We start from the raw sequence: 25,900 nt of genomic DNA on the forward strand, positions 1-25,900 counted from the left end.
AGGAGAGAAGGAAAAAAAGAGGGAGTAAAATAGAAAAATAATATCCCCTACTATACTGAGTACTTACTCTGTGTTGGGCATTGTGCTTAACAACAAGCTGAATCTGCACGGTGTCTTGTGGAATAGATACCATTACCTCCATTTTCACAGTGGAAGGAACTGAGGCAGAGAGTGACTAAGTTCCCCAGGATTTGAACCCAGGCAGTCTGGTTGTAGAATTCACACTGCAGTACCATGCTGCTTCATCACAGAATTGAAGAACAAGACAAGGCTAGACTGGCCAGTGCTCTTAGACCCAGACCTAGAGATAGAGCTGTTAGGGCGGAAGGAAAAGGGCAAAGAGATTTATGTTTATGCAGTAACATCCCCATCTTGTGGTGTTTTAGTATATTCCTGCATGTATTGTTAAAATTTAACAGCTCTAAACTAGCTCTAATTTAAATGAATTGAGGCTTAAATGAAATTCAGATGAGGGCTGGTGGTTTCTCACTTTTGTAATAATAGTAATGTTATTCACTTAATTCTTATGGCAACTTTTGGAGAAAATGCTGTTATCCCTCTATTTTACCCGTGAGAAAACAGGTTAAACAGTAAGCCTAGAGTCACATTGTCAGTAAACAGCTGGGCTGAAGCTCTAACCTTACTCCAGCCCTAAGGTCTGCTCATTTTTAATGTTTGTGAAAAGTGCACACATGTCAGCAAAGGATAAATGTAAATCTGTTTTATAGAAATACTAATGCGTGTTCACAGACCTCCACTTCTTTTTTCCCATTGTAATCTAAGGTGTTAGCTATCAAAAGGAAGTGTTTTATTTTGTTCTTTGGTATAAGGCCATTTCTTGATTATGGTTTGGCTCCTATGTGAGATCAGTGCTTTTCTATACACCCGCCATCCCCCACCCCCCTACACCAGCACAAGATTCTGACTTGAAAATGGTAGTTCTCTAACATGTTACAGATTGAATTCAAGAAAATGGTGATCCATAACTAATTTTGCAGAGACTTTTGGAGTTTTTGAGGGATTGTTGGAGAATTTGATAGCTTGATAACAAACAAAAGTCTTTAGAACTGAACATTTTAGAGCAAAATTGATGTGTAGAATTGATCCTCAGATTCATTTTGAGGTAAAAATTGGGTTTGGGGGGAGGTTTTTTGTTTTTTGTTTGTTTGTTTTTATAGAAAAGTGTTTAAATATTTTGTAGAAATGGAAACTAATATTAAATAAACTGTTTATATCATCCCATAATTCCTTTCCATCTTTATTAATGTAACAACATTGAATCTTCACACATGTACTATTGCTACTGTTTTTGTCACCTTGCCTACGTTCATTTTTGGTGAGGATGTGTTGAATTTTAAGAACTAATGTTCCATCATACTTTTTAATAACATAGTATATAGGTAGTCATCTCTTTTTTTGAACACTTCAGATTTAGATTTTTTTTTAATTAACCAGTAATTAAAAAGCATTTGGAAATATGGGGAGTTTGTGTGAGATTGAGTCTACAGAGAATAGATTTTTTAAAAGCTTTTTGTTTTAAGATAATATGAAACTCAAAAAAATTGAAAGAATAGCACAAAGAACTCAGAAACTCATTACTCAGAGTCACTGATTTTTTTAGCATTATGCAACACTTGCTTTATTGTTCTTTTATATATACATTTGTTTTCCTGAACCATTTTAGAGTCAGTTGCATTTGTAAGTTTTTTAGCCTTTAATAGTTCTGTCTATATTTATTTATTTTTTTATTTTCCAAGAATGAGGATATTGACAATATTGATTTGATAGGCCTGCCATTGATAATAGTGATTTACAGAGTGCTATTGAATATGTTTAAGTGATAATGTAGAGAAGGCAAAGCGAAAATAGTCTTGATCTGGCCAAGCTTGTGGCATGAAGTTCAAGAAGAAATAGTTATTCACACATGCCGTAAATATTTGAGTACCTCTGCAGTACACTGGGCTGTAAGGGATGAAATGTGAATGTAATACACAATGTGCTTACGAGTTTATGATTTATAGTGTGAGAAGAGGGTGTCAATACAGACAACCAAACAATTTCAATTTCAGTACAGTGTGGTAAGTGCTATGATAGGAAAGACAGAAAACCTCAGTTAAAAGGTCACTGATGATTTTGAGAATGAATTACAAAATCATTACAACCCAGAGGATTCAGACTTTGGAGAGGGATGGATGCTAGATTGTGGGAGATTGAGTGGTATGTGGAGGGTAGCTGAATTCAGGAAATTTGGCAGTGAAAAGGAGAAAACACTAGTTTAACAAGAGGTGTGTACCCATAAGTATTGAATATTTTTCTGTCTTTCACACTCCCAATAAGCTGTAGTAGTTGAGTATCAGAGACTTGAGAAAGAGGGGCAATGAGTGGGATCTAGGACATGCTTGACTTTAGAGGGAAATACATATTTATTCATATAGAAATGGAGAGAAGGATGAGAATAGGGGTGCACTTACAGGATTCATTTTAGTGATGAAAATCCTCTTAATGGATGTGATGTTCTTAGTAACAGGAGGGGTGGGGAGTGAGGTCATCTGAAGAGAGAAAAGGGTGAAACTAGAAGCTTGACCAACTTGGAAACTACTTAGAATGATCTTAGAGGGAGGTGAGTGCTGTGAAGTGTGTAAACCTGGCGATTCACAGACGTGTACCCCTGGGGATAAAAATATATGTTTATAAAAAATAAAAATTTAAAAAAAATGATCTTAGAGGGAATGACTTAGGGAGTGACGGGAAAAGAGGAATAAGAGTACTGCTAAACAGCAGTCAAGGCCCAGTTAAACCAGGTGGTACTGGACTTGGTATTCTCCCATAGAGCTCTGCTGTCCAGAAGTAAGGTTATCCTGAAGATATCAAGGGTTAGGATCATCTGGTTCTTTTTTATTTTTGCAAAATATAATGAAAGATGCATGCAACTTTTCATTACGGTTTTGTTTCAACGATTCATCTCAGTGATCTTTTTCTCTTCCTGCATGATAATGAGACTGGCCCTTTTCCACCTCCTTTACCTATCATTTTCTTCCTTCCTGCATTTCCACAGCATGCTATTTCTCTGAGATGTTCCAGCAAGCAGGCCAAGCATCATACTGACTTCACAGAAGAACAGGCTGAGCTGACACCTGTAAGTTCTGTAAATGTGCCCGTGCGGCTACTCACACAGCAGTGCAGAATACATTCTTTAGAACTTCTGAGGATGAAATCTGGTCATAAACCTTAGGGTTTTTTAATAAAAATTAAACCAAGTTTAAAAATAAATGAGCAGAAAACAAATGAACAACTGTACGATACAACACCATTGACTGTTACTACTTATGGTGAGATTATATAGGTGGTAGCGTATCTGATATAGAAAAATTGTGTATTGGAGCCTAAAACCACGTGCTTGCTTTTCTATTCTGGAGCTAAGGGCTTTTGTAAATTTCTTAAGACACAAATGTAGCTGTTCTTCAGAATGGGGTTATCGAGTAGAATGACTTTTCTCCACTGATGATTCACTGAAAACCTAATTTCTTTCTTCAAAAATGCATCCTCTGGTCAGTGGTTGACAAGTCTGGGTGCTTCACATCTGTGCTGTTCCTTATGGTAGCCACTAGCCACATGTGGCTCTTAAGCACTTGAAATGTGGTTAATCCAAACTGAGATGTGCTATAAAGACTATAAAGATAAAATACCGTGTGAATTTCAAAGATTTAGTATTTAAAAATGTAAATATCTCATTAGTATTTTTTATTGATTACTTTGTAAAATTATACTACTTTGGATATTTTCAGGTAAATAAAAGATGCTGATGTTTATTTTGCTTTTTCTTTTCAATGTAGTTACTAGAAAATTTTGTATTTGTGACTTGTATTCAGTTGGACAGTGCTGCTTCAGAATCATCTGTGAAGTGTAAAAATCCCCCAAGTTCCTGACCCCCACCCAGCTGAATCAGATTCTCTTTAACCCCCCTTCCTTTCTTTGTCTGGTAATAACCCAGTAACCCAGTGCGTTGATTTCACAATCTCCTAATGGCTTTATCCAGCATAGTGAAAACCACTTTCCTCGCCTCACCTTCAGCCCCTCCCTTACACTCTTCAGCATCAGCCACACTTGCTGCAACCCTTCATTGTCATCTGCTTGTTTCACGTCCCAGTTCTTTCAGTCCTGAAACCCCCATTTTATAACAAATAATTTAAATCACTATCTTTGGCTCAAAGAAATTCATAGATAATCTCACCTACCCACATACCTGCTTTTTAAAAGGAATTTAATGCTCTAATACCCATGATGGAGGAGAATAACCAAAAAGTTACTTATAATAATGTATTTCAGTTTTTAAATGTTTGGCCGCCACTGTAGTAAAAGACACAATGACATAATCATACACCCACTTGTAATTTGGGTTTAAGACAGGTGAAAAGATCAGAAGTCATTTTTTACGGGCTAGAGAAAGCAGAAATTGGGTGGACCTGGAACTAAAACATGTTGTGACAAGTAATAGCAGACAAAACATACCTCTATATGGTAGTAGGAAAAGAAAATAGCTTTAAACAAAATAGGGATAATGTGCTGAGACAATTTATAGACTCCAACAAAAGAAATGGGAAGTATAAAATTTTTATAAATGAGCCTTATGTATAATTTTTTTTAAAGATTTTGTTTAGAGAGAGAGAAAGAGAGAGCATGAGTGGAGAAGGAAGAGTCCCCTCTGAGCAGGGAGCCTGATGCAGGACGCTATCCCAGGACCCTGAGTTCATGACCAGAGCAGAAGGCAGACACTTAACCGACTGAGCCATCCAGGCACCCAGGTCTTATGTATAATTGTGATAAAACCATTCCCTATCTTACATCTTTGGATGAGGCAGTGATAAAATGATTTTGATATTTATTTTTACAGTTTAGATTTCTCATTGTGTTGTAACTATTTTAAATAAGACAGTAATGTGGAAGATTTTTAAACCTCCTTTATTAATAAACCTCAGGAATTCTTGCATGGCATGTCTTTTCATTAATAGTATTTAGTTATTTTGTGAAAAAGAATTTGAGATGTGTCCTGTCAGGTACTGGCATGTGACCAAACGCATATCGATGCTGCCGGTTTGGGCACTGGCACCTTTTCAAGCTGGGTTTCCATTGGTGAAATGATTTTCCAACATAATGAATAACTTTTGGTAAATTCTGGACAAAAGAATGCTGGCTTCCCTCAATTTGTTTTACATGGTAAATAGCATTCTTGGAAAAGTCAATGAATATTAAAATCATACAGAAATAAATCATATTTAAAATACACTGTACATTTAAATAGACTTAGGTACTAAGCTCAGATTGTGTTATGAACAGCATTTCCCATCTATGTGATTTTTCCATATAAAGACAATAAAAGTTCCTGTGTGATGCAGGACTTTACTTGCTATTATGTGACATTGTTCCATGCTGCAGGGCATCCAGCATTCTCATTCTCTTCTAAAAAATACCTGTGACACCCCCCTCCTCTTCATTGTGACAGCCCAAAATAACTCATTTTCTGAAAGGTCACCTTGAAGGCAGTACTACCCTCTTTTAGATCCTCTGATACCCCTAGTTGCTCTCTGTCTCTACCTCTCACTGCACTCCTAGCTACTCCTTACACATCTTCCAGGACTCTAAGCTTTTTCAAAAATAGTTCCTCTGAGTCCCTGATTTTGCGTTAAGTACTATACCTCCTACTTGCTTCCATACCTCGTAACACATTGTACTGTAATTGTCACTTAATTTCCCCATTAGACTCTAAACATTGTGAGAGCAAGGAATGCCTATCCTGGTCACCTTTGGATCTCCAGTGCCTTGCATGGTTCCAGGGTCAAAGTTGCAACCTAATAAATAAATAAATAAATAAAGTGGAAAGTGGAAGAGAGAAAGAAAATAAGCTAATAAACCAGTGAAATGGATTAAAAATAAGCCACTGACTTTGTGTTGTTAGTGGTGAATGAAAGAAAATGTAAGAAGGCCCTATTTAAATGAAGTGGTGTGTATTTTTGTTATCAGCAAAATGTTGAAAGACATAAGGTTGAGTTAAATACATGCCCAAATCACCGTGTGCTTTGCTTTTCTCAGTCCTCCAACTGTATGCCACGCTTCTCATCCCTCTTAACATCTTTCTCCAGTAACAAATTCTCCCGACCCCTTGACCCCCTTTCTGAGGAATTCTAGAGCAACGTATGATTAGCACCATTAGGGGAAGATAGATGAAGGATATTTTGAAGGAAGGAGTTTGCTTCTTGTGGTTTCTAGGTTTTTGCTTTTTCTGCTACAAATACCTATAGCATAGATAGAGGAAACATGCAGGCCTGGCTTCCCTCCCTGCTAGTGAGTAAGCTGTGAGTAGCTACCTGACTGTCCCACACCAATTTATTGTCATGTTCAGCTATTCGTGGTCTCATTTTTTTAGATGTGGATTATTTTTGGTACACTAGCTATAATATTATAATGATTATCTCATTTTTATTTTAGGCTGTTTAAACCTTTTAATATTTTTAAATGGATAACTTCCACTTTTGAGTCTTTAAACAAATACAGTTAGATATCATTGTTTCTTACTGATCAGAAAACAGTTGTTTTTTGGTTTTGGGTTTTTTGTTTTTGTTTTTGTTTTTTTAAGTGATTTGAAGTCTTGAGGTGATCTGAGTTTAGGACTCATTGAGTAAATCTTAAAAGATTTTAAGTTTAAACTTGAACTTAATGTCTGGAATTATATTTACCAAAAAATTTTGTTTTCATGGCCTGAAGCATATTTATTTTTTAGAATTTAAAATAAAATGATTGGAATATAGATACTTTACTTATTTGGGGAATCTTTTTCTGAGGAACTAATGTTTGAGTAAGATAAAGGAAATAGGAGTAGGTTTTTCATAAATTATTTTTTACGTATTTGTGTAAGAATACACTTGTCCCATTACATATGAATAGCAAAAAATGAATGGGAATAAGAGCAATAAAGTTGTCCTTCCCAGTTTTCTCCCTCGTCTTAGCAAGTTGTTAACCTCAAATTAAATTGAATTTTTAGAAATTTTTCTTTCCTCGTGTCTTTTGGGTAAGCCAACTAATCTTTACCTTCAGGAGGATTATACCATTTAGGTAAATGAGGACCTAGAGGTAATTGTCTCTGTTCTTGTTATTGTTTGATCCTGTTAGTGCTGATCTTGATTAATATGGCCAATTTTTTTTAACCTTAGGGTTTTTTTTCCTTTGTTGTTCTTTTTTCAGGAGTGGGTGAAAGGGCAGGTATATAAGGTTCATCTTATATTTTTTTAAAAAGACAAAAAAAATGCATAGGCAATAAAATTCTATATAGCAAACTCAGCATAGTGTAGATATGAGCAAAGATTAATATTATTTTTTTTAAGATCTTACTGATTTATTTAACAGAGACAGCGAGAGAGGGAACACAAGCAGGGAGAGTGGGAGAGGGAGAAGCAGGCCTCCCACTGAGAAGGGAGCCCCATGCGGGTCTCAATCCTAGGACTCTGGGATCATGACCTGGGCCAAAGACAAACGCTTAACAACTGAGCCACCCAGGTGCCCCAAAGATTAGTATTCTTTAACGGTGTTTCTAATCTTGAAGTAATGTGTTTTATTATATGTGACAGTGAACTAAGAGTGGGTACTGCTCTAATACTTCTTTCCGAAGAACATTTTTCTTAAGAATAACTTGATACATTGTTAGATTTATAAAATTCAGCATCATAGAATATTTTCTATAACATCACTCAGCTGCACCATTGTATTTTTTTTTCTTAAGATTTATTTATTTCAGGTTTGGGGGAGGGACAGAGAGGGTGGGGAGAGAGAGTCCCAGGCAGACTCCACACTGAGTGCAGAGCTTGTATGGAGGCTCAGTCCCATGACCCGAGGTCAGGACCCCAGCCAAAACCAAGAGTAGGATACTCAACTGAATGTGCCAGTGTATTATTTTAAATGGTGGTTAGTAGGGGCACCTGGCTGGCTCAGTGGGTTAAAGCCTCTGCCTTTGGCTCGGGTCATGATCTCGGGGTCCTGGGATCGAGCCCCACATCGGGCTCTCTGCTCAGCAGGGAGCCTGCTTCCCCCTCTCTCTCTGCCTGCCTATCTGCCTACTTGTGATCTCTCTCTCTGTCAAATAAATAAATAAAATCTTTAAAAAAAAATGGGGGTAAGTAATTACATCGCATTAAAAAATAGTTCCTAATTCAGAATTATTTAGGGACAGGCAAGTCTGAATTACGTTTATATGGAAACAACTCTAATTTATACTCTGAGTTTAAATACAATTGCATAAACTTACCTTAAACATGTTACTAAAAAGTTACCAAGGGGGAAAACAGTAGTTAAGGCCTTTGTTATTCACAGATCATTTTTATGAAAATATATTAATTGCTTAAATTAATTTAACAATTTAAAGGAGCTCTACTTAATATTTTGTTTATGTCCTTTGTTTGCTATGTAAGTCCTTTACTGTGCAGTATAGTCTTATTAGTATTCTGATGTAATGAGTGAATTAAGATTTTACTGAAAACAGGTGATATCCATTAGGCAGAATATTTATGGACTTTTTTCCTCTTGGAAAAAAGCTGTCATTGAATTGATCAGAAATACTTGCAAAGTTTTAAAAAAGTTTTTAAAAGTCTTATTCTGTTTTCATAGAATATACTACTTAAAGCTATATGGGTCTTTATCGGCTTTAATAAGAGGAAGGCATCTGTTTAGTCATTGGTCTCAACACCTGTTATCTGTGCTGTGTGCACGGCACTTGCAAAGGCCTCCCTAGAAGACAGGCTGGCTCTGTGATCTAGGCAGCGCACGGTCCATTTTCGCAGTGAGGGACTGGCACGAGTTGGCTAGGACATGCCTCTTGGCATCAATGGGGTCTGTCTCCCCATCCTTTTCTTTCTTTTTCTTTTTTTTTTTTTTCTTTTTTAAAGTTTTCTTATGGACACATTTCACTGTAGGAAAAAGACATGAGATTAATGATAGAGAAACATTCTTTGTCTACTTTATATTTTAAACACATAAAACCTCCACTGACTTCTTTTGCCTTTTTTGTTTTTCTCTCTCTTTTTCTGCACAAGCACTCCTATCTGGACAGGGAAACCTCCCTTCTTCTGAGAAACATTGCAGGAAAACCTTCTCATTTGCTGACCAAGGTGATACTACTTCTTTCCACCTGCATGTAAATATTTATTGTCTTTCAGGTAGAATATAATTTCTGGTTTTGATTGTGTTCGCAGATTTCCCAGATTATGCTTTCTTATTTCAGCATCTTTGTTGTTATAGTTACTTTTTTCTCTTACTGAAGTAATTATTTATTGATTTTATTGATTTTAATGACTTAAGATACAATGACTTAATATTCTACTCTCAATATCCGAAAATACTGTAAATATTGTAAATACCTGGCCATCTTCCCAAGTATGTTGCACTTTTTCTAGTTTAACACTTTATTTTAAAGTCCAAAAACGTTGCTCTAATTTAAACTTTTATTACTAGTGGTTATCTATCCATGCTGTGAGTTTCTTTAGCAAATTTTGTTTTCTAATTTGTGCTTGTATTATAAATTAAAACATTTATTTATATAAACAGAATCTTACTTTACATTAGCTTAATCAAATTGGAAGAGAAGACTGCAATTTTAATTTCTCAGTTATCCGCCCTCAGAATGGTTTCAGTCAGTCCAACGGGATTTTCACTGGGCTAATATTTTATATCAATTTAAAATTGTTTAGCCATTGTCATTATTAACTAAGCAGTAACAAAGTAGGGAAGCTAAATAAATTCTGACCTCTTTTCATGTCATGTTTTTATTTCATTATCTTATTTAAATGTTAAATTCAAGAATATTGGACTTGGTTATAGATATTTTCTTTGGAATATGATAATAATTATGGGTAATGTCTGTAAGTTATTATTGTGTCTAAGGTTTTTTTTTTTTAATTTATTAAGGTTATAAATTTTTGAAAGGGGGTATTAAGGCTATGACTAAAACCTCCCTGAGAATTAGCTCAAAGAGAAGACCCAAGAGTCATCTTGCTTTCTCTTGCTTGAGTTTCTCTTTAAAGTAGATCTAGAAATGGGGTAGAAACAGCTTAAGATTAGGGAGATGTAGAAGTCTACGTGAATAATAGCCATATTATACTTTATAACCATAGCAAAGGTCTTTCTTTTCCTCAGCTCCTCCTCTGTTTACTCTCTTTCCCTGCAATTTGCACTGATGACTTCAAGTAGGATCTCTGTTCTAGATGAGATCAGATCTCTCTACCTAAGAGCAATGTATTTCCTGGTCACTCAGGTATTTCTTGGAAGATTACCAGGATTTTACCAGCACCTCCAGTCCCACAGATCTTTAGCTTCCTTACCTACATTCACCCTGCTGCCTCACAATTTATATCCTTCTTGTGACATTGCTGTTTCTATTCGGAATGCTGCCACTCTCCCGGTTACCACGGTGTGAGCCCTCTACCATCCATGGTGCCTTTTTTCTTCTCAGTTATTATCTTAAAGCTCTAGTGAAGAATTTGCAGGATTAAATTCACTCATCCATTTTGTTCCCATTGCCACCAACCTAAAATAGGCTCCTAACCTCTTATCAGAGCTACCACACTGGTCTCTTCATTCTTACCTCCCCTTCCTCCAGTCCGTTTTGTACAGTGCCCTCAGATGTAATAGTTTTACCATTTCCATTGCTTATTTATTGAACAAATATTTGCTGAGTCATGTATTATCCTGGGCCTAGGATATAACTTTGTATAAAATGAACATATCCACCTCCCTCAGGAGCTCACAGTCTGCTTAGGAAGATAGATAAAAAATATTAATGGGCAAGTGTAAACAAATTTAAATCATGTTAAGAGCTGTGGAGGAAGCAAAGGTTCATTAGAGAATACTGGGGAGGGTACTAGGGGTACATTTCCTTTAAATGATAAGATCAGAAAAGGCCCTTTTTTTTTTTTTTTAAAGATTTTATTTATCCATTTGACAGAGATCACAGGTAGGCAGAGAGGCAGGCAGAGAGAGAGAGGAAGGGAAGCAGGCTCGCTGCCGAGCAGAGAGCCCGATGTGGGGCTCGATCCCAGGACCCTGGAATCATGACCCGAGCCAAAGGCAGAGGCTTTAACCCACTGAGCCACCCAGGCGCCCCAGAAAAGGTCCTTGTAAGGGGGTGCTATTTAACCTAAAGATTGGGGGGTGAAAAGCCAGCTTGAAGGTGAAGGTTAGCGTTCCATGTAGATAAACACAGGGAGAAGAATTTGGCAGGTTTGAGACGCTGAGAAAAGGCTATGTTGCTGGAGCCACAGTAGTTGAATGAAGATAGGAGTGAGTGTCTTGATTTGAGGTTGGAGAGGTAGGCAGGAACCAGATTATTCAAGGTGCGCTAAGGACTTTGTATTTTTTTCTAAATGAAGTGGCAGACTGTTGAAGAGAATAACTTCATCCATTCAGCAGGTACTTCGATACCTACGGTGTCACAACCCTGGAAATATAGCAGTGAACAATACAAAGTTCCTACCACAGGGAGAGTTTTTCTCTGCAAGTTACGGATAAATGCAGTCAGTAATTTCTCACCTCCCAGTGCCCAAGAGACAGTAATACCAACTGCAGCACCAGCCATCCCTGCTTGGATCCACTCTTCTCCCATTACCCAAGTGTTGGAATTGCTGGTGTGTGTAGCCAACATCTGGCTCCAGCTTCCTCCTATATACTACCCTGCTTACATACATGAAATTTGAGCAGGAATGTGATTCACTAGCATAGAGCCTAAACATTTAGGCTAGAATGGGGCATGGAGCCAAGGAGGTAGAAATTCCTAGATAACCCAAACTATAGGAGCCTGTCAATGTCAGTGCCCTCAATACCAGGGCACTTGGTTGTTTTTACACTAAAATGGGTTTACACGTCTTGCATGCCATCTGTGTGGCAGTCTGGCTCCCCTTACCCAGAAAGCATGGTACCCCAGTTACTCATCTCTGATACACAGTTTTCCAAACTAAGACATTGTAACGCCCAGTAGTTAGTACACAGTAGAATGAACGTAGTAGCACTGCGCTTAGGCCAGAGCACCAAAAAGATGTTTTTTGTTTATGGGTTGTTGTTGTTGTTTTTGTTTTTTTTTTCCATCCAAAATCCAGTTGTCACTATACCACTATTAATGAAATAACTATCCCACATACAGCTCTGAGCTGGGAACCTCTAAAAACAGTGCCAACCAGTTTCTTCTAGGAATGGCATTAGTACTATAAATGGGTACAGTGGACAAAGGACATACTGCTGATTGGTGCCCTTAAATCTCTGGTTACTCTGCTAAATGCCTTTCCTAACCTCTTCATCTCACAGTACATTTTTTTGTCATCCTTCACTCCTCTACCCTGCGTTATTTTTTTTTCCATAGGATTTATCCCTGACTGACTAACCACACATCTCTTTATTGTTTTGTCTCTTATGAAATGTAAGCTCCTGCAGTCAGACCCAAGCCTTCAGTCTAAACACACATCTGTCACAGAATGGTCCTTTAGTAACCTTCAGGAACTGTTGTAATTTTAACCACCATTTTCTTTGGTTCAGAGAAATTATAAAAGTGCTATTATGTTACTGTAAGTCTTTCATTTTTTGACAAGTGGTTTTAATTTACTGCTATCCCATTAGTTTATGCTATACCTTTATGACATAGTGGAGAGAGCAAGTAGTCAGTCATTTGGTAACTGCCTGTATGATCTTAGAAAGATTAGTCTTTCTGAGCCTTAGTTCATCAGTACAATGTATATAATAGTGATATTGGCCTTGCATTATTGGGAATTAAATGAGATACCGTGTGTAACACACCTCATTGTGTGTGGTAAGCTTTAGATGTTCAGTTGATGTTTGTTCTCTTCTCAATGAGAGTCTTTTTCAGTGTCAGGGAAGTAAAGTAGTTATTATTTTGGCTCTAAGTAATTTTATAGAGTAGAGCATTTCATTGGCAGTGAACTAATTACCACTCCAAGTTTTCTTTGAACCTTTTAAAATTGATATAACTTTTTATTGTTGTAAAATGTAAAATAAACTACATCCTACAGAAACTGTTAATTCATTTTGAGCCCCTTAATTTCAGCTGGATTTGTTCTGAACCAACAAAGCCTTAATAATTTCTTGGTTGAAGGAATTCACTAGCCGTCTCTTAGCAACTGTCACTCTTTCTATCAGTATTCTAATTTTTACACTCAAGAGAGTGCTTTAACACTTTGTAACCACAGCATTGGCTTTCATTTCATCATAAGATCTTCACTGAGTTTTTGTTCTTTATGTAAATTTGAGGAGACTTGGCATTTGATGGTTAGTGATAGCTGCGCAGGAGTTTTTCAGGTAGAAAGTGGGTTGTCTTTTCCTCTTTTAAGAGACAGGATAGAAGAGAAAGTTGTTATATGTGTGAGATCTCTTTTACTTATGTTGAGGATGGCTGAGGAACAGACAATGTGAAGAAAGGGATAGTCAGAAGATAAGGGGGCAGAAGACTTAAGACCTTGAGGTTGTCTGCATTAGCAAAAAGAGGAGAACATGAGATGAATAAAGCTTTGTTCTTTGTATTGAAATTAGGCTGCAGACATTGAACATAGACTTATATTGCCTTTATAAGTAAACTATCAAATATCTTCTTCCTGTACAGTCTAATCACATCAGCAAAGATTTATTGATCTTGCACGCTTTATGAGCTTAAAACAATTTCTTCCTCTCCTGGGTTGTAATGGTTAAAAGTAAAGGTATGAAATATATCTACCATAGTAATGTAGGTAAAGGTCAAACTTTCTGAGAAACAGGTTATCCATGGGAAGCATAAAACACTATGACTCTTGCAATTTGATATAAGTGTTTATATTTTCAGTTTTGCTCTGGTGATGATATTCGGACTCTAAAAGTAAGAAGTATCTTGATCAGTTTTTTCTTCAAAAAGCTTCTAGCAAGGATCATCCTTGTTGATAAACTGGAGAATAAACTAAAATTTGCCTACGCTGATATTAAGCACATAGCTCCTAAATTTGAATTTGATATAGTTTTAAAACAGATCAATTTATGTAGTTATTAAAGAGTATTATTTTGAGCAAATGAAAGAGCTAAATTTGGGTGTTAAAATAGCCCCACCTAGGTGCTTTCCAAAAAGATAGTTTCTTATTGATGGCTAGGAAATCCAATTTTTTTTAATGTATGTTAAATGGTTGCACTGAATCTCTTATTTCTTTAATCCTTTCTTCCACCATGTCAGCATTTTTCCTGTTAGCCTGTAGAACAGAAACTTAGTTTAAACTAATCTTAAAATTAAATGACTTTTTATATCAGTCCTTCAGAAGATAGCACTGGTTGTGTTCTGTTGTATTTGGCAAGTAATATTACAATAAAATGGGAGTATGAAAGTACTATTTTTATATTTCTAACCAATATCAGAATGTAATTATTTAAATTTGTATATGTCTTTTTAAAATAAACTGAATTCTTTTAGAGCAGTTTTAGATTCACAGTAAATTGGAGGGGAAGGTACAGAGATTTCCCATATACTACCTGCCCCCACACATGCATAGCCTCCCTGTAATCAACATCCCACACCAGAGTGGTATATTCGATACAGCTGAGGAACCTTTCTTGACACATCATTATCATCCAGAGTCCACAGTTTACATTAGGGTTCCCTCTTCATGTTGTTCATTCTGTGGATTTGCACAGTGTGTGATGACGTGTCCCACACAGCGTCCTGCAGTATAGCTTCACTCGGACGAAAGTGCTGTGTTCCAACTTTTTGTCCCTCCTTCTTCCCAGCCCCTAGCAACCACTAATCCTTTTTACCATCTCCGTAGTTTTGCCTTTTTCAGAACGTCCTATTGTTGGAATCATACAGTGTGCGGCCTTTTCAGATTGGGTTCGTTCACTTAGTAATATGCATTTAAGTTTCCTCAGTGTCTTTCCATGGCTTGATCATTTCCTTTTAGCACTAATATTCCATTGTCTGGATGTAGCACAGTTTACCCATTCAGCTCCTGAAGGCTCTCTGCGTTGCTTTTAAGTTTTAGCAATTAGGAGTAATGCTGCTAGAAGCGTCTGTGTGCAGATTTTTGGGTGGAGGTAAGTTTTCACCTCCTTTGGGTAGATCTTAAGGAGCATGATTACTGGATCATATTGTAAGAGCATATTTGTATTATTAGAAACCACCAAACTCTCTTCCATTGTGGCTTCATTCCCACCAGCAATGTATGTGAGTTCTTGTTGATCCTCTACTTCACCAGCATTTGATGTTTTCAGTGTTTCGGATTTTGGCCATTTTAATAGGTTGTATAGTGATATCTCGTTTTAATTTGGTGTTCCCTAAAGATATATGATATTGAGCAAATCCTTTCATGGGCTTATTTGCTATCTGTGTACCTTCTTTGGTGAGTTGTTTGTTCATGACTTTTACCTGTTTTTTAATTGGATTCATTTTCTTAAATTTTAAGTTTCTTTGAATATTTTAGATAGTCTTTTATCAGATAAGTTGGATAAATTGCAAATATTTTCTCCTAGTCTATAGCTTTTCAAAGTTCTTGTCTTACTCTTTTGAATATTTTTCTTTTAAAAATATTCTTGGCTTGGGGGATTTTTTTTTTTTTAATTTCTGCAGAATAATTACAAGGTTATAAAAGAATTTAGCCTTTTAGAAGTTCATGTTTATATTCCACATACACAAAGCATTGATTTTATGTATCAGTCTTTCCTTATCAGACTTTGAGATTTAAATTTGCTTTTCAGAGACATGAAGTAAAACTTGAAAATAGGCCTTGGTAAATTTTTCCTCTCTGTAACAGCCGTTCATACTAATACAAAGATGTGTCAAATGAGCCGTGAGAAACAGAAGATCATTATCCTATTGAGAAGACATTCATAAAGCTCCTGCTTCCCTTTTTCTCTTCAAAAAAAAAAACAACTGTCAACTAGTTTCATGAAACCACTGGGAAATGATAGTATTCAAAATTCCTTTCTAGAGTAGTGCTATACTCATCAGAAACACAGGGTTTGGTAATTAAACTAACAATGATTTGTTTATCTAAAACGAATTATTCCAGAAACTGAGAGTTTTAATGACAGTAGCTTAGTGATCTCGTCGTATAGCCTGCATTAAAAAGGAAAAAAAAATTATTTTACAATACACAGGCAACATATTTTATAATTATGTTATTTGTTTATTTGCATAAAGGCAATACAATGATTTGATCTTTTAATCAAATGAATATATCTATAACAGTCTTAAGAATCAAGTCTTACCTTACCCCCTCCATTGTTAAAATAAAGTTCTTTGTTCTCTGTCTAATTGGGTTTACAGATAGTATTTCCACACCTTGGTTATTATGTTAATTCACTGGCTCCTCTCATTGAAAAGGATCCGATTTCTGGCAAACAAGCTCCACTGTCTTTCTAACTACTGTTTTCTCTGTTCTACGGAGTAGTAACTACTAAGCTTGAAATGAGGGAAGTTAGCTTAGAGTATGAAATGGATGGCTTTTAATCATAATCCAGAGCAGATAAAAGTAGCTGATATAACTAGATCTTTCTTTCGTTTTAAGTCTTATATTAAATATAGGAATATGTAAGATGGCAGTGTATATTTTCCTTAGATGTTTTCAAGAGTAATCAAAAGCTTAGAGTTGGAAAGTAATCCTTCATACAAAGTGAAAATTTACTTATATGAATTTTTCTCAACTGGAGATTAAGACTACAGTGTACAATGGCCTATTGCTGGAAAGTACAAGTAAGTACTGGTGTTACAATACTATATGTTATTTTAGGAAAAAATAAAGGTATAATTATAGTTCTTGATAATTTTATTACTATTTATAATCTAAATTTTATAAAGAAGTTACTAGAAGTTAAATATTTGGAAAATTATATTTAGCATTTAAAAATTTCATCAGTGAATTAATAGAAACAAATTTGAGTTTACTAACATGAGACATTGATTATCTTGTGTACTTTTCAAAGCAGAGTGAAACCTAGAGTATAATGCAGACTTCTCTCTTTGCATTAGTATATTGATAAGAACATACCTGTATTTTTTATTAAGGATTTTTTATGTGGTTTCAAAGAAATAAATTGACTTTTTTCTGCTGTTTGATGATGATAATACATTTTCAGTATAATAAAACAAAACATTAGTATGCAAAAGATTGCCCGTGCTTCAAAGGTGGGTATAAATTCAGAATCGAGGGACTGTGCAGGTATAGCAAACTGGCAGGCCAGCCCATAGCCCATTATACACTCCTTTTTCTCCTGTCTGAAATTCATCTGCTTCAGATTGATAGAATCAAACTCCTTAATTTGCTATATCACAGATTTCTTTTTCTCTAGAAGATGGAATCTAGTCTTACTATAAGAGATCTTCAAGTCTGCATCTTAGAAACGTTCCTTTGCACTATGTCTGTTCTCACTTTGTGAATAGGGTTATTTTTTAAATGTGCTCTCTCTATAAGTATCTGAAGTTATATTCTTCCTGAAATTCAATACTGGCAACATCCTTAAGATAAAAAGACTTACCAGAAATTCTCATAATTTTAGCATTAGTTTATCTGCAGTGCTTTGTGTTCACAGGAAGAACAGGCTGCAAAACTGAAAGCTGAGAAGATCAGAGTTGCCCTGGAGAAGATTAAAGAGGCACAAGTGAAAAAGGTGATATTTGGGCTTTTTCCTCATTTGGGATTTTTTTTTATCAGTTTTTATCAGATCTATAAAGAATTGCCTTGTTTATATAACATACCTTGAAGATACAGAAAGGTAGAGGGATATTTCTTCCTAATATATTTTTCACTTATGTTTTTTGTAGATAAAATGTTTAGAAAGAAATAACTTTGTTTTAAATTCTCCTAAAAAAGTAAAACAAAATTGTCTTATGATAATCTTAAACCTGTTATTATAATTTCAAAAATGCTTTCCATTTGTTTAGATGTGTTATTTGATACCTAAATTTAGAGCATCTTTCTTGCATAATAAAATCATTTGTGTTTTAATTTATATTTAACTAAGAACATTGCTCAACGTTACTTGATATTGGAAGAAATTTCTAGAATGCCTAGTTTTTGGTTTGTATTTAATTTCCTTTTTACCTGTTATAGTTGGTGATTAGAGTCCACATGTCTGACGATAGTTCTAAAACAATGATGGTGGATGAGAGGCAGACAGTGAGACAAGTGCTGGATAACCTAATGGACAAATCCCACTGCGGTTATAGTTTAGACTGGTCGCTGGTAGAAACCATCTCTGAATTACAAATGGGTTAGTAATCTAATTGCTTCATTTACTCTTTAATTTCTATGCAATCCTAACAGTTTTCATGTTAACTAAAGCACTTTGAGTCATCTTTTTTGCCCCCCCTATATATAGCCTTAGCTTTTTACATTATCTTTTTTTCCTCCAAGTATTTTGAGATTTCTTTGGATACAAGATCATTTCCAGTTCACTTCAAATCTTCTTATGGCTAAAACAGGTTTTTTTTAAAGTAACAAAATACTTTTACCCTTCAAATTACTGCATAGATAGACACATTTACTAAGACCATTCTGTTTATTCAGATTTGTTCTGAATTTCTTTAACCAGCATTTGACTTTCAGGGAAAACATAAAGCCCATGTTTTTTAGTTTTAGCTAGATGTACTAAATCTTAATTTCCTATGGTTTTGTAGTTTAGCGTGGTATTCTCTAGTTTTAAAAATTCCTCATTTTTAATGCCATAATTGACTCTTAAAAGTTTTCTTATTATAATGTGTGATTATGGCAATTGTTATTTTATTAGGTATTGCTGATTCTGACATTGCTAATCAATGTCAACTTTATATTTTATTTTAAAAAGTACTTGCATTGCTCTTAGTACCTATATATTTAAATATTTCACAGTGGTTTCCAGAGAAATAAAAATTTAATAACCCTTTTGTCTCAGAACACACATACATAGCCCCCAGAAACTGAAACATGTTATTAGTTTATTAACATGTATAAAATGTATTCTAATAATACTCAAAACTATTCTTAGAGAATTAGAGTTTTGAGTTCAGAGATGTGGCATCATGATACACAGAAAATGTTTGGATACTAATTTTTGGAATATGTCTATGGCTGTAGGTTAAAGACCCACATATATAATATTTCTCTACCTTTTATGTAATTGGCTACAGTGTCTTTTTTTTCTTAAGATTTTTTATTTTTTTATTTTAGAGGGAGAGAGAGAGCACGAGCTGGGGGAGAGGGAGAAGAGGAATCAGAGCTCTGCTGAGCAAGGAGCTGGAGAGAGGGGCTTAGTCCCAGGAGCCTGAGATCATGACCTAAGTTAAAGGCAGATGCTTAACTTGCTGAGCAATCCAGGCACCCCGGGTTTTTGTTTTTTTTTCAGGGGTGGATGGGAAAAAGCTCAAGTCTGAGGAAGACCTAAGAGAAAACCTAGATTTTAGTCCTAATTCTTCCATGTAGCAGTTGTGTAACTTTGCTAAAATCCATTAACACAGTGGGCATGTTTCTATATTTGTAAATAGAGGGAAGACTAGATCATTTCTAAGGACTAAGAGCCATAATGTCGAGTAAAATTCTGTGATTCTGCTTGGAATTACTTCATAAGGGTTTCAGGTCTTTGATGCAGCTCTGATGAATACTAACAAAATATTGATATTTTATCTTGGGACAGAGAGAATCTTTGAAGACCATGAAAACTTGGTTGAAAATCTTCTTAATTGGACAAGAGACAGCCAGAACAAGCTTATCTTTATGGAACGTATAGAAAAATATGCACTTTTCAAGAACCCACAGGTGAGGCCAATATCTTACAGAAGTCATGATTTCTAAATATTCATCTTATATTATTCTATTACTTTTAAGTTAATAGAGCTAAAAAACTGGCAACCTCCTGGTTGGAGTGTTGCGGTTGCAAAACCCCATGGGAACATTTACTACTGCTGTGGTGGAAGGTCTGCTGGACCGCAGGTGTCAGACCTCAAAGAGATTACCCGCCACCCAGAGCCAGATGGGGTGAGCCCTTGGGGCAGCAGAAGTGACTCCAGGGAGTTACCAGGTTTTTGCTTTTTGTAATCCAGCCTGTTGAACCCAGCTATTTACTGGTGAGCTTCTCATCCATCAAAGAAAAGTACTTACGTGTGTAAGTTCTCTACTTCCTCCATTTATCCAGTTGACACTTTATTTTAATATCTTTTTTAATCTCAATAACCTTGATTATAAATGTTTCCACTTTTAATATATGTTACCTTGATTTATTTGGCATCTGTTTATTCCAGAATAATGTTTGAGTTAACAATTAGTAGTACACAAATATTTTATAAAAAATCAGTAGGTAAAAAAGTAGTATTAAAAAGTAGTAATGAAAGACAGTAGCAGTGTTAAAAGTATTAAATATCCTTCAGACAGCTTAATCATGACACATCTTTACTGAATAATTTTAGTTGAGTAATACACGTTTGGGAATACCAATACTTTTTTTTTAAAGATTTTATTTATTTATTAGAGAGAGAGCATGAGAGGGGAAAGATCAGAGGGAGAAGCAGACTCCCTGCCGCGCAGGGAGCCCGATGTGGGACTCAGTCCCCATATTCCAGGATCATGACCCAAGCCAAAGGCAGTTGCTTCACCAACTGAGCCACCCAGACACCCCTACCAATAGATTTTCTTACAGGTGATTGGAAAAAAGTATTTTATAAAGCTAATAGTTAGAATTCAGATTTTAGTCAAGGTAAGCAAGTAATATTATAGTCTCAGAGAATTAGGGATTTCTTTTTCCAAAGCCAGAACATAAATTAAGTGTTCTGCATCTGGGTCAGTTAAGCTTAGCATATTTGAAGGAAATTTACCTTCCTCATTGTACTTAATTTATAAACTTTTCAGGTCCCTTCATTAGTTGTACATAACATTTGTCAGCTGTTGGATGTAGTATCATCTCAGGATTTGGGAGAGGTCAGTTTATGGAATAACTCAAGATATTGGCTAAAGTAAGGAGAAGCCAGCATTAAGCATTTTAGCAATGATGCTCAGGCACAAGTTAATGTTCAAAGCAATAATCCTGTCATTCTATAAAGGCAGACACAGTTGCTGTATCTCTAGAAGAAATCATATATGCACCTGTGCCAAGGGAATAATAAGGTGGGTTTAACTTTCATTTATTTATTTTTCCAGAATTATCTTCTGGGGAAAAAGGAAACTGCTGAGATGGCAGATAGAAACAAAGAAGTGCTACTGGAGGTATGACTCTTCAGTCCCCCCACCCCCTTTTTTCCTGCACATTACATGTTAAAATATTAAGTATCTTTTTTGAAGTCAAGTATGTCAATGCTATGTATTCATAATTACACTTGGGACTAGAGAAGCCTTTATTCCTCCATAGCCGGGTGGGGGGAGAGTTCAGCTGTGTGAATGTTCGGCTACTGAAGAACCTCTTAAAAACTGTTATTTTGCCAAGTAATATATTAAGGGACTAAAAAGAGTCATGAGCTGTTAGGGGCAGACAAGTGGGGGAAAGGGCTAGTGCTTTATTTGCTCACCCAAGAGAAGTTTGAATATACTAGTAATTTACAAAGTATTTCAAGCTTTAATTTAAATAACTCAATTTAAAAAATCATAATCATTTAAATACCTACATCCCCTTATTTTAATAAACCAAATTCAAATATAATTCAGTTTTTAGCTTTTTGGCCTTTGCCGATTTTAGAGAACTAAAATCAAAGAAGTTAGTATGTTTGAAACCCAGAATAAATTCTTAGCAACAAGGCGATTAGGAAGATGGAGATCAGCACTCAACTTTTCATAGTGATAATAGCTACAATTAAAAATCCTCTTTATAATTCCTGGTTTCTCTGTACTTTGGGAAGAGATAAGTTAATTTAGGCTCAAAATGTCCTATGTTAATATTTAATGAGGATTTCTGTTTTTCTTTTACTAACTACATGGTTGATTTTCAATTACATTTTTATCTTAGACATTAGAATTCATAATTTTGAGTTTGTTTACATTCCTTTCAAATTAGGTTTTTTTGGTTTTTTTTTTAGTTTTTTGGTTTTTTTTTTTAATTTATTTGACCACTAGTAGGCAGAGAGGCAGGCAGAGAGAGGGGGTGGGGAACCAGGCTCGCTGCCGAAGCAGAGAGCCCAATGCGGGGCTCTATTCCAGGACCCTGGGATCATGACCTGAGCCGAAGGCAGCGGCTTAACCCACTGAGCCACCCAGGAGCCCCCTTTCAAATTAGTCTTAAATATTTAAAAAATAAATGTCCTCTTTGTTTTAGAATCATGTAAATTGATAGTTTTAAATTGTGAGCGTTTACTCATTGAGCATGTTGCTTTTTTAAAAAAAAATTATTTGACAGCTAATCTAAATGTGTTGTTAATTTGGAGAATTAGTCAATGCTTTTGTTAACTCTGACACTTACTAAATTTAGTGTTACTGTGCTCTACAGATGCATTTAGATCCTGTTGTATGCAGCTCAGCTGACAACTCAACTCAGATTCTTCAAAACAATGTTAGGGAAAAGTTCATAAGGACTGCCGTAGTGGTTTCAAAATGGATCTATATGATTTTTAGAATACAAAGTTCTAATTGAGGTAATAGTAGCAGTGTAACCTTATTACCAAAGCCACTTCTGTGGTTTAGTTATAGTATGAACTTCACAGGAATAAACACAATTTTTTTCTGAGAATCCAAAGATCGCATGTTTTTCCAAATCTTCTTCTTCTTTTAGGAATGTTTTTGTGGAAGCTCTGTAACTGTGCCAGAAATTGAAGGAGTCCTGTGGTTGAAAGATGATGGCAAAAAGTCCTGGAAAAAGCGTTATTTTCTCTTGCGAGCATCTGGTATCTACTATGTCCCTAAAGGAAAAGCAAAGGTGTGTCCCTCTGCTGACTTTTGAGCTTCCTCATTATGACAGTTGATTTTCGTTTGTAGTTAAGTATGCTGACAAGAGGAATCCAGGCTCTGATTTATTTCAGTTCTTTTTCTGTTTTTTAAAGAGAGAGAGCACAAGCAGGGAGAGTGGCAGGCAGAGGGAGAAGCAGGCTCCCTGCTGAACAAGGAGCCTGATGTAAAATTCCATCCAAGGACCTTGGGATCATGACCTGAGCCAAAGGCAGACACTTAACCAGCTGAGCTACCCAGCTGTCCCTTGCTTCACCTCTTGTAGGACACACAGAATATTGCTTTGCTTTGTTTATTGATCTGTTATAAAGAAGAAGAAACCTGGAAGTGTTTGCTCTCTGGTCATTCATTGGGCCCATTTCAGTTCTCTTGGCACATTTGAAATCATACTTTTATTTATTATTTTCAGAACTTCTGTCGGAGTAGTTTTTGCTTGTTATTGTTTGGGAAGGATAGCTTTCTGGGATTACAGGCATTTCCACCTTTCTTGGATACTAGCTCCTGCTGAGGGACCCCTTGGTAGAGGCCAATTCTGTGTTTAGCGGGACCTGCACTGTTTTAAACTCCTTATAGCATCCTCTCATCCAGGCTTTACCACCCTCCCAAGAGGCATATTTTGTTGCCTCTTTAAGGTGAGGAAACCCTGACTTTAGAATCATTGTACTTGAACTATGCATTATGAGCACTGAACTATATGATATTTTCTTATTTTTTTCCAGAGTTCTACTATATTGTATTTTATATTATATTATATTATATTATATTATATTATATTATATTATATTATATTATATTTAAAGTCTCCTTAAATGCCACCCTTTCCAAGCAAGTCTGTGTTCATTGTGAATGGCAGACAGTAAGTGAGATGGACTGCTTTTTTGTTGTATCCTGGGTTAAAGAAGGAACATTTTTAGAGAATCTCACTGTCTTGTCATCTGCCACTAGCAACTGTTACCAGGTATGATATTTGCTTATTTATACATTATTGTTAATTCAGTCTTATGGGTATTTTTATCTTAGGTCTCTCGGGAACTGGTGTGCTTTCTCCAGCTGGATCATGTCAATGTTTATTACGGACAGGATTACAGGAACAAATACAAAGCACCTACAGATCATTGTCTGGTGCTGAAGGTAAACATATTTCCTTTTTAGGAATTTTAATTGATGTTAGACATAGAGTGAGTTATTGCACATTATAGAATAGTTTGTAGCTCTATCAAGTATACTGTTTTTGCTTTTTCTATAGGCTTTAAAAGGAATGGTGAAGAATGGTAAGGAAAAGAAGTATATGCTCACACCACAGCTGACCTCTAGCTAAATAGCGCTAATTAGATTTATGCTACTGATAAAGACAGCATTTTAAAATTCAAGATAATTATGGAGATGGTTATATTTTTCTCATTGGCTCTGTTCTTGTCACCTCTTGGTAACTACTTAGGTCTCCATGTTTGTATCATGTCAGTTGGGTTTGGGGTTTTGGGGTGGGGTTTTTGATTGCTTTGATAAAAATAAAAATACCATTGTAATGGTGCCCCTTTATTAAATAATCTTTTTTGGAGAATATCACTGTTACACTGTTACTAGGTTACAGCAGCAAATAATTTTCTAAAAGTCATTACAAAGTAGCTTAATCTGGCAGTTTTGAAAATTAAGTCCAAGCTCCCCTGGGAATCCCAGACTTTGTCAAAGGGTCTGTGACGTCAAAATTATTATTCCAGTAATGCTGAGATGTTACTTGCCTTTTACACTCATTCTCTCAAAATTGTATAGTAGAGGGGCGCCTGGGTGGCTCAGTGGGTTAAGCCGCTCCCTTCGGCTCAGGTCATGATCTCGGGGTCCTGGGATCGAGTCCCGCATCGGGCTCTCTGCTCAGCAGGGGGCCTGCTTCCCTCTCTCTCTGCCTGCCTCTCTGCCTGCTTGTGATCTCTCTCTGTCAAATAAATAAATAAAATCTTTAAAAAAAAAAATTGTATAGTAGAATTTCCTGGGAGATTACATGATATGATGATGATATCTTTGCTCTCTTGGGTAGTGGAACAAATACTTGTATATTCTTGTATTTTAAATTTTTCATAGTTGTAAATCTTCGTCAGTGGTAAATATCAGTAGACATAGTAGATGTAAACCATATATGTGAAAGTTACTTGGTGTGGGGGGTGTCCCTGTAACCTGAAAATAGCAAGAGTCAGTTATTTCAGTGGTTCAGGTTTGTCAGTAAGAAACCAAATTCTTTCCTTCTTTCCCTGTTCCATCTTCTTCGCATCAGCTTGTCCTCAGACCGGCTCACCACACACTCGCAGGTGGCCACTGCGGTTCTAGGTATCACATGGATGATGGATCCATGCGATGGATCTAGCAAAACCCAGCAGAAGCGGAGGGACTATTTCTCCCTATATTTGTCTTTTTCCAGCAGAAGAAGAGGAACTGGTTCTCCCTGTACTTGTCTCTCTCAAGAGGGAGGAAGTATTTCCCAGGGGCTACCTCCTGAGCCCTCCTCTTGAGAGTCAGTGGCCTGAGTACATGCCCACTTTTTTAAAATTATTTTTTAAATTGAAGCATAATTAACATAGTGTTGTAGTAGTTTCGGATGTATAATGTAATTAATTCAACAATTTTTACATTTCTCAGTGCTCATCAAGATAAATGTGTACCCTTCATCTATTTTATTTCATCCTTTCATCCACCGTCCCCACACCCCACACCCCCACACCCCTCCACCCCGCCACCCTGTCCTGGCTAATCACCAGTTCTTTGTATTTAAGAGTGTAGTTTTGTTCTTTTTTCTCCTTTGTTCATTTGCTTTGTTTCTTAAATTTCACAGATGAGTAAAATCATATGATTATTGTCTGACTTATTTCACTTAGCATTATAATATTCTAAGTTCGTCTGTGTTGTTGCAAATGGCAAGATCCCTTTTTTTTTTTTTTAAGATTTATTTATTTGACAGAGATCACAAGTAGGCAGAGAGGCAGGGTGGTGGGGCGGGGGTAAGCAGGCTCCCTGCTGAGCAGAGA

General features: G+C 36.1%; 1 protein-coding gene across 2 annotated transcripts in view; it reads left to right on the plus strand.

The window, feature by feature from the left end:
* RAPH1 (Ras association (RalGDS/AF-6) and pleckstrin homology domains 1) overlaps window positions 1-25,900 on the plus strand; it is an 83,996-nt gene that overhangs the window by 43,588 nt on the left and 14,508 nt on the right. For both annotated transcript variants that reach the window (XM_032860001.1, XM_032860000.1), the window contains 8 exons: window positions 3,056-3,136; window positions 9,078-9,152; window positions 17,581-17,658; window positions 18,102-18,261; window positions 19,660-19,781; window positions 21,156-21,221; window positions 22,714-22,857; window positions 23,907-24,017. In XM_032860001.1, coding sequence (XP_032715892.1) covers window positions 3,056-3,136; window positions 9,078-9,152; window positions 17,581-17,658; window positions 18,102-18,261; window positions 19,660-19,781; window positions 21,156-21,221; window positions 22,714-22,857; window positions 23,907-24,017 — 837 coding nt within the window. The remainder of the gene's footprint in view (window positions 1-3,055; window positions 3,137-9,077; window positions 9,153-17,580; window positions 17,659-18,101; window positions 18,262-19,659; window positions 19,782-21,155; window positions 21,222-22,713; window positions 22,858-23,906; window positions 24,018-25,900) is intronic.

This window comes from Lontra canadensis, unplaced genomic scaffold (genome assembly GCF_010015895.1).
Source record: "Lontra canadensis isolate GAN:19392208 unplaced genomic scaffold, GSC_riverotter_1.0 scaffold18, whole genome shotgun sequence".
In the NCBI taxonomy this organism is placed as follows: Eukaryota; Metazoa; Chordata; class Mammalia; order Carnivora; family Mustelidae; genus Lontra; species Lontra canadensis.